The 9,976-nt window shown below is 45.7% G+C and overlaps 1 protein-coding gene across 2 annotated transcripts in view; it reads right to left on the bottom strand.

Annotated features, from left to right (window-relative positions):
* Positions 1-6,827, bottom strand: part of EGFL6 (EGF like domain multiple 6) — a 53,243-nt gene extending 46,416 nt beyond the window's left edge. The window contains exon 1 of one of the 2 annotated variants that reach the window (XM_081566446.1): positions 6,511-6,827. In XM_081566446.1, coding sequence (XP_081422572.1) covers positions 6,511-6,584 — 74 coding nt within the window. In that variant the 5' untranslated portion in view covers positions 6,585-6,827. The remainder of the gene's footprint in view (positions 1-6,510) is intronic. The other variant, XM_081566445.1, reaches the window with a different exon arrangement.
* Positions 6,828-9,976: the final 3,149 nt, after the last annotated feature.

Raw genomic sequence — 9,976 nt, forward strand, 5'->3', positions numbered from 1 at the left:
CACTCCAGTATTCTTGCCTCGAGAATCCCAGGGACGGCGGAGCCTGGTGGGCTGCCATCTATGGGGTCGCACAGAGTCGGACACGACTGACGCGACTCAGCAGCAGCAGCAGCAAGAGCTATAGATAATATTCTGAGCTATATCCTTTGAGTTGTTTCATAGATACTAAAACCCTCACCATGTGCAAAAATGTAACTACACAATGACCAGGCTGTAGTCATGACATAAGCTGCTACAGTTCTAAGAACTGGCCTCAAAGAAATGGGAACAAACCAACCTTGGGAGCTGAAGATTGCTGCTGCTGCTGCTAAGTCGCTTCAGTCATGTCCGACTCTGTGCTACCCCACAGACGGCAGCCCACCAGGCTCCCTGTCCCTGGGATTCTCCAGGCAAGAACACTGGAGTGGGTTGCCATTTCCTTCTCCAGTGCATGAAAGTGAAAAGTGAAATTGAAGTCGCTCAGTCGTGTCCGACTCCTAGCGACCCCATGGACTGCAGCCTACCAGGCTCCTCTGTCCATGGAATCTTCCAGGCAAGAGTACTGGAGTGGGGTGCCATTGCCTTCTCCGAGCTGAAAATTAACTGTACTTAAAACAATCAAGATTAACACTAATCAGACCTCCACATGATCAATTCCAAGATAGGACTGTCAGAGTTGACTATGTTGTTTCTACTTGTAGCCCCCTCCCTCCATCGATACACCCCTGAAACTCCCCTGTGAAAGCTCTTGCCTACTGATTGTCAGTGAGGAGTCGGCCTTTGGACATGAGTTCACCCTGTCCTATGAAAGAAAGCAAACTTCCTTCCCACCAATCTTGCCTCTCAAGTATTGGCTTTCGAGTGGTGAGCAGTTGGACCTAACACTGATGTGGGACTGTACTTAGTGACTGGTTTCTGATGAAGAGATTATGGTGGGAGTGATGGGGAGTAACTTCTGAGATTAGGACATAGGGGGCATTATAATTTCCTCTTTGTTCTCTCTCTTTTGTAACTCTTGATATGTAGGAAGTCAGCTGACGCCTCATAAATACACTCAGGTAGCCTTATGGAGAGGTCCACAAGGCGAGGAGCCCATGGCCGTGTGGGCACGCCATCTTGAAAGAAGATCTTCCAGTTGGAGTCAAGCCTTTCAATGACTGCAGCCTCGGCCAGCAACTCGACTGTAACCTGGTGAAGAACCCCAGGCCCCATCCAGGCACACTGCTCCTGAATTCCCCATTCACAGAAACTGTGAGAGAATAAATGTTGTTTTAAACCACTAAGGTTTGCAGTATTTTGTTGAATAGCAATAGATAACTGTAATAGATGCTGGCACCAGAAATCGAACAAAGGGAAGACTTGAAGGACAAGGTGATGATCTTTATAAAGGTATTTGCTGCTTTGGTATTTTGATGTTTAATTTGTATTCATCCAATCTGAGATACTATGGACTATTATTATGTACACTAGGGGAAAAATGCTGCCAGGTAAACTAAATTATTGCTCATTATCTTAAAAATTATTTTGTGCAATTGTGTGATAATTCTGAGCATGAATTGGTGATGATGGGGTTACCGTTAAAGAATTCAGCCAGCGATGCCCTGCTTTGCTCTGTACTGCCCTCAGATCAAAGCTCAAGTTCCTTACCCAGACATGCAGGGCTCCTTATAGAGCCCACGCTGCCTGTGAGCATGGCAAGCTGAACACGTAGACTCAGCATCCTCCGAAGCCCTCCACCAATGACGCTGGGAGCACAGATACCCCAGCGCCTGTGCCTCAGGGGGTGTAATTCTAAGGCTTGGGCCCTACTGTCTTCTAGAACTCCCCAGCAGAATTAAATCACAATGGCAACTTATTTATATAACATGTCTTTCCCTTCTTTGTCCTACTAGAACTAGAACTTTTGGGGACAACCTCCCAAATAAACTGTGCACACTTGAATTCTGGTCTCAGAGTCTGCTTCTGAGAGAATGGAAACCTAGAGAGGAAGGGCTTGGGAGAATGGACCACCAGGAACTCCCCACATATTCTACACACATCCCTTGATGGTGCTGGGCAAGCATCAAGCTCAACAGGCTCACTGGTGATAACATGTGAGAAAGTACTTTGTAAGAACATCAGCTTTTATGTATTCAATTTTTCTTGAGAAACAAATTTGAAATATTGGAATGTCACGGTTGTTAGGGCAGAAGACCAAATCCAATGCAGTTCTTGAGGAATCATCTAATTTCAATTTTCTCCATCCCACTGTCTGTCAGAGACCCAATACTTATTTCTTAGGACTGAAGAGACAGTTGACTGAAATCACACTGAAAAAGTGTTGACACATAGTAGTGTTTCAACAAAATTAGCTGAATGCCAATCTGATTTATGAAGACTAGATAATACACTTATTCATTTTAATGTTTATATAACCTTAGATTATGTACATAAATTACATATAAATAGGACTTTAACACCTTTTAAACCAATGAAACTATTGAAACAAGACTGCTCAGAAATAATTTCTATACTGTAATTGGGCATTTCACGGTCACCATTTCTTAGAAACACTCAGCTCTTGAGTTTTGGGTATATTCCCACAAACCCTGGTTTTAAGAATAAAGAAAGGAATGATATGCCAACCACCTACAAATCATTAAAATCATGTTTAAATATAAGATCCAATCCATAAAACCAAGAACAACAGACTCATAGCTCAGACTTCCTGTGGCAGGCTGAATAATGACCCCCCAAAAGATGGTCATGTCATAATCCCTGGAACCTTGAAATGTTACCTTATGGAACAAAAGGGAAATTTCATAGGTGCTCTTATGCATCTTAAGACAGGGAGGTCACCCTGTATTTTCTAGGTGGGCCAGGTATAATCACAGAGTTCTTTTTAGAGGGAGGAACATGATTAAGAGTCAGAGAAAAGGCAAGGTGACAAAGGAAGAAGAGATGCAGTGATGTGCCTACAAGCCAAGGACTGTTGGAGCCTCTATAAGTCTAAGAGACAAGGAATGGATTCTCCCATGGAGCCTACAGAAGGAACAAACCCTGCCAACAGCTTAGTTCTAGCCCCATAAGACAAATTTTGGACTTCCAACCTCCAGAACTCTAGGAAAATAAATGTATATCCCTGCTCCCACCCCTGCCCTATGCTGCAAGGCTTGTGGGATCTTAGTTCCCCGGCCAGGGATTGAATTGATTTGATCTCAGTTCCCTGTGCCCTTGGCAATAGAAGCAAGGAGTCCCAACCAAAGGACCACCAGGGAAATCCCAAATTTATGCTGTTTTAAGCCACCAAGTTTGTGGAAAATTGTGACAATGGCACTTCCTTAGCAGGGCTCTGAGAAGAATCAATTCTCAAACAGGGTGTAGTTTGCAGAAAGCAGGCCTCTGTCCATGAACACATGAACTCGGTAATTCCTTCATCTCTCACGTTATTGTTACTTGAACTCAATAGAGAAAAAAATGTATATTACATAAATATAAGAAGGGAGTTGTTCCACACATCAAACTCAAGAACAGCAAAGTTAAGAGCATATATATCTTATGTGCCCAAGGCAGAAAGGTACCAGTGTCAGGACCTGGAATGCTGGAGATGGAGTTCAGATCAGTAAGTGTTCTAGACTAACACCATGCAATAGAAATATAATTCTAGTAGCCATATTGTTTTAACTGTAAAAGAAACAGGTGGAATTAATTTTAGTAATATATTTTATCTAATGCAGTATATCCACAACATTATCATTTCAACATGTATTCAATATAAAATGATTAGTGAGATGCTTTATGTTCTTTGTTTATTACAAAGTCTTCCAAATCCAATGTATATTTTGCAATCACAGCACATTGCAACTTGGACTGGTTATGTTTCAAGTACTCAACAGCTACATGGGGCCAGTGACTACTGTATTTACTGTATTGGACAAAGCAGGTTGAGAGCATCTAAATAGTCCCAAAGCCTAAATGGCATTAAAATGCATGGGGATCACATAGGGAAATAGCCAATATTTTATAAGAACTCTGTATGGTGTGTCAGCTACAAAAATAGTGAATCACTATGTTGTACACTTGAAAATAATACTGTAAGTCAATGATACTTAGAATATTAGTTTGAAATAGCATACAAGACAAAAGTAGAGTGTTTACGCCAAATTCTGACACTGAAGATAAAAAAAACGCATGCTGCTGAGGATTTATTCACTTGATGACTGTTAATTGACTACTAATACACTAATCACAATTTAAGAGGCATATAATCTTCTAGGTCACTGAAATTATGGTATGGTGTCTCAATTAAAAAATACAACAATGGGTGCTTATCTTAGAAATCCCTATAAAGCAGTCACTTTTTACTAAAAGTCGTAAAACCTCAGGAAATAACCAGTGGACACGCTCTTGTGCTACGAGCACCTTGCCTTTCCTGTTAATGTGCCATCTGTAACCTGGGGGCTGGAGGTGATTACACCTGGTCCCTGGGCAGTTCCTGAAAAACTGAGCATGAGACGTTTCTAAGCATGTTGCACAGATAATGAGCATACCAGCTCGTGAACCTGAGACCACAGAAAGAAACCACGATTCACATCTTTAAAACTGTGAAATTGCAGAATCCTGACGTCAAGCCTCCATTGTAATATTCTTAGGTTTAACTTGGGAGCTTTTCGACTTCTGATTTAATTTGGTGGCCCTCTGAAACTGAGGCTCCTGGAGGTCAGTTTGTCCACTGCTAAAACAACTATTAATCTCATCTCCAAATAGCACTTGATGTTTCTTAAGTGGGCTTTCTAGCGATGCCAGAAACTTCAGCACTCCAGGAAATGTGATCATGAGCAAATTGCATCTCCTTACATTTTTATCACGAAAAGGAAATTGAAACTTGCGATCATACATTCTAAGAACCGGGTCTGAAGCTTATTCTATTTGAACTTCAAAATCCCTTAATATTGTGACTGACGCTGATGAAAGATTTTTCCTGTAAGTCAAAGATAGCTAGGCTCACCTTTAAGAAGCCCATTCCAAACCAAGGCTCTCAGCCAGCTCTCCACAGAAACTGTTGACTAAAAAAACTAATAGTGCAGAGGCCCTCACTCAGCTGGAAACAACTGTGCAAACCCCCCAACCCCATATCAGTACTTTAGGCAATGTCTGGACCCAGTTCTGATTGTCACAATCTAGGAAAATTGCTACTGATCTAGTGTGCAGAGGTTACAGATCCTGCTAAGGATCCTACAGTACATAGGACCGCTCTCTAACCACCCTGAACAAATAATTGTTCTGCCCAGCTTGATAGTGCTCAACAGTGCCACAGTAGAGAAAGAAACTAGGGTACACCTTGGAAAGCAAGAGAACCAGGAACACTTCTTCAGTGAGTGATTCCCAAAAGGCGTCCTAGGGCTTCCCTGGTGGCTCCTTTTTGAGGAGGTAGAGAAGGTAAAGAACTCGCCTGCCAATGCAGGAAATGTGGGTTCGATTCCTGGGTGAAGAAGATCCCCTGGAGAAGGAAATGGCAACCCACTCTGGTATTCTTGCCAAGAAAATTCCATGTACAGAGGAGCCTGCGGAGCTACAGTCCATGGGGTCGCAAACAGTTGGACATAACTGAGCGATTAAACAACAGCAACAGCACAGCACTGGGGAAGAGCAGGGACTCCAGACTAGATGGCCTGGGTTTCAACGTTGGTGTTTTCATTTACTGACTGTGCCTCTTGGGGCAAGCTACTGGACCTCTCTGTGCCTCGTTTTTCTCTTCTACAACACAAGGATTATAATAACAGTATCTTCCAGGCAGAACACTTACAGGCTTTAAATGGGTTCATAACTCGCATGTGTTTAGGACAGTGCCAGGCCTACAGTATGCACTGTAAGTGTGTATTTATTAGGTGGCTTTGCTGATCTCTGGAAAAATAAATTTCAGGGCTTAGAAAAGTTTGTGAGAAGTAAAGAAACAGCTTCAGACTGAATTGCCAGGGCAAGAAGAGAGAGTCAATTTCATCTGACAATCCCGACCTTTCTTTCCAGTTCATCAACCTTAATCATAAAGGCATTGAGTAGAGGCCCCCCGCCCCTGCCCCTCACGGTGGGCTCAGTAAACCCTCACCATGGATCGTCCTCTGGTTCTCTCTCTCCTTCCTTCCCCCACAAAATTAGCCACTGATCATCAGTTTGCCCCCTTCCAATAGAGCACAAAACACAGGACGGTACAAGCACAGAACACAGCCACCCACAGACAGACGCACGCCGGCCAAGCAGTGGATGTCTGCAGCCCACCGAGTCCAAACGCACCGCTAGGTCCACGCATGTCTCCCTCCTCCTAAGGACGCAGCCAGGTGGGGCGCAGCTGTTGCCAAGGAGGTGCTGCGAAGCCCACCAGAAGGGCACGCGGAGGAGTCCGTAGGTGCACCCAGCCTGACATCCTCTTTGAATTCTGTCTCAACGTGCACAGATACACATGCCCACGGGTGCCTAGGGGGACGGGGGACAAAGAAAAGGGGCCAAGGGTGGGGGAGCTCATGGCTCGGGGCCAATCGTCAGCCAGACACTCACCTGGCTGCCTTCCCTACTCCACCTGCCACCCAGCAGAGCAGAAGCGGGAGCGCCAGAGCCCGGGGCTGCAGCATCTTCGCGGGGTCCTCCTTCTTCCGTGCCTCCTGCTGCTCCCCCTCAGGAGGGTGCGGAACCCTGGGTGCCCTGGGGCCACCGCCTCCGCTGCCCTTGGCTGCTCCGGGCCGGGCCTCGGCTCCTCCCAGGGCTTGGTCCTCGCGGGCGGGAAGGGGACGCCGGGCAACTGCGGCGGGGACGCTCGCGGCCCGGGAGAGGCTAGGGGCGCCCCGGCGAGGCGCACTTAGGCTCCTCTCCGGGTGCGCGAGGGAGGGCGGGGCGGGCCCGTGCACAAGTGGCTGGGAACCGCCTCCAGCACCACCCGCCGTCCTTCGCTCTCTCAGTAAGACACTTCTGTCTTCCTTTCTGCGCTTTCATACTCTGCGAGGTTTTCTTCCCAGACGGCAAATCACGGGCGGCTAGAGCTGGAAGGTCACCAGGTCCTGGGCGACCCCCTCAGTTGACAAGTGATCGCTCTAGCTCATTTGCAACAGCTTTCCTGACGTGGGGGCCGCCAGAGGATCTTGTAATATAATGATTGTAATATAATAACCAGTGCAGAAATCATGGGAGAAACACCAGTGCTATATGAGCTCAGAGAATCCACGTGGGTATTTAGAGGTTCTTTGTTTTGACAACTAGTTATAATAGAATGAATGACTGGTGCCTCCTGCACCCCCTCCTTGCACCCCCTCCCTGCACCCACACCCTGTAGCTTCATGGCGGGCAAAGCCTCTGGTCCCACACTTTGGCTTTGGACGTGGCTGTGTGACTTGCTTTGACAAATGGCATAAGGACCAGTTCCAAGCTAGAGGTTAAGACCTGGGCCTCTGTTATGGTGGTGAGAAGACCATGCCCCAGCCAGCCTCTGGACTCAAGGAGAATGAGGATCAGGGGGAACAGAGCTACTTGGTCAACTGCAGACCTGTAGCAAGCCTAGTGTATACCAGCCAACCCGCAGATGCATGAATAAACTCAGTCACGGTCAGCAGTGCCAGCCAAGCTACTCAGGCTTATTGTGATAATTTGTTACACAGCAGTAACAAATGGTCTGATACACCTGTGACCTGGTATCAGAAATAAAATGAAGAATATAGAGAAAGAGGAGATTTGTCTTGACTGTAAGCTTGACTCCTGGTTACATAATGGGCATATGCCTTAATTCTAGGCAGTGAAATATGCAAAATGGGGATATGGCAGATGCCTGCTGCAGACCATGGACGTCTGTACTGGTGTGAGCCATGTCCACTGGATCTTCTGTTTTATGAATGAAGACATCTTAATGGACTCAGTATCCTTGGTTAGTAACCACTTAGGCCTTGAACTGTTCATAGCTAATAGTGACAAGCATTATCCTAAACACTTTACACACATCTTACTGAACACTCACAACTGTATAGGTAGGGGGTGAATAGCTCCCTCATGTTTGAAGCATCCAGCTGAGAGGCAGAGAGGTGAAATGACTTGCCTCAGTTCACAAAGCTAACAAGTATAGCACCAGGATTGGAAACCAGTGCCCATCTCCCCCTGGGCTGTGCCACTATTATACTGACCCCCCTTTTTCATCTTCTTACTCCTTGGTGACTTCAGATGTCAATGAGTGTCATGAACAAGGTAATAAGATGATCTCTTCAAGGCCATCACTAAAACCCTTTGAAATCTTCATATCATAACTAGTTCTATCAACCGAAAATATCAAAATTGAATGGAAAGAATATAAAGGTATGAACGGTATACCTACAAGTATCTTAAAGCAAATGCAAGATTAAATTTGTCTAAGTGTGGGTTTTCCCACAAGCAGATGCTAAGGTAAGGATTTGAGAGGAAGTAGATTGCTCTACAGGTGCACAAAACAGTAGTAGGGGAGTGAGGGAGTGAATCGGGAAGGGAGGAAAACAATAGCAGGAATGTATCAAGTTATCATGGGGCCACTGAAGCGTCAGGCTGCCAGCATCACCCAGAGCCAGCCTAGATTGTGCATCGCCACGTGATCTCGCTCAATAGGCGAGGGAGCTAGGGTATTTAGACACCATCTGATTTCAGAGATTGCCTAAAGGGCACTGCCTTCTAGCAGGGCACTGATCTAGGACTTCTGCCTGCTGAGCTGAGGGCAGAGAAAGCTGAGGGCAGAGAGCTGAGCCAAAGAAAGCCCTTAGTCCTATAGATGCCAACTAGTGAAGTCCTATTGAAATGTTAAGGCCGGAGGCATGTGGGCAAGGCACCACAGTGACTGTGACCTAAAGTCTAGAAATTGAATTGAACTGAGATTATGTTTTTACCCATGCCACTTCTCCCCAAACATTCAGAACGAAATCACTCCCTCCTCCAAAAACACCATTATTCAAAAAAGTCCTACTAGAACATGACGGGCCTCCCACCTGCTTAGCCCTGAGTTATCAAGGGTCAGAATTACATCTCACAGAACATTTATCTGTCACTTTCTAGCTTTAGTTTCAGCATTTTGATGCAGTTTCTGCTTTGTTGTTTTCAGAGGTGACTTTTGTTTAATTAAAGGAGGTGATGAACATGACAAGGGGAACATGAAAGGGGAAACTTTCAGAGGAAGTCAAACACTCCTCCGCCAGTGCCCCCATTATTTCCTGGGGAGAGCTATCGATGACGGCATGGTCAGGAAGCGTGAGGAACAGAGAAGGAAACCTGGAAATGATGTGCGGCCAGGCGAGAAGATGCTGGACACAAACTGCCACTTGGAGGCAGGTGTTTGTAATAACCACACTGGCAGGGCTGACTTTGAAGAGAACTGCTCTTTAGATGGCCCTACTGCATTTTACAAAGGAAAAGCAATCTTTGATCAGAATCATAAAATCATCCACCCTTTTTACAGAATACTTATTTTTTCCCAATCTATTTCCATTTAGCCCCCTGCATGGAACAGGTGTGATGGGGTATTTTTGTGCTTGCTGAATGTATACACATAACACACATATAAAGCTTTCAACCCTTATGATCTGCCTGGGGTTGAGATCCAGAAGTTATATTGAAATAGCAACACCAGAAGTAAAGCACTGTTGGATGAAAAGGCAGGGTGGGAGGGTGTCCAAGCCAGAGTTTTCAAACTTTAATGTCAATACAAATTCCCTGGGGGTCTCTTGTTAAAATGTTCCCAGGTGGCGCTAGTGGCAAAGATCCTGCCTGCCATGCAGAAGACGCAAGAGACGTAGGTTCAGTCCCTGGTCCAGGAAGATCCCCTGGAGGAGGGAATGGCAACACACTCCAGTATTCTTGCCTGGAGAATCCCATGGACAGAGGAGCCTGGCAGGCTATGGTCCATAGGGTCGCAAAGAGTCGGACACGACTGAAGTGACTTAACACGAACTTGTGAAAACACGGGTTCTGTCTGTGTGGCTCTGGAATGAGGGCTGAGTTTTGATTACAAAAAGGAACCCAAGTG

Source organism: Giraffa tippelskirchi, chromosome X (genome assembly GCF_054371585.1).
Source record: "Giraffa tippelskirchi isolate mGirTip1 chromosome X, T2T-mGirTip1v1.2.pri, whole genome shotgun sequence".
Taxonomy (NCBI): Eukaryota; Metazoa; Chordata; class Mammalia; order Artiodactyla; family Giraffidae; genus Giraffa; species Giraffa tippelskirchi.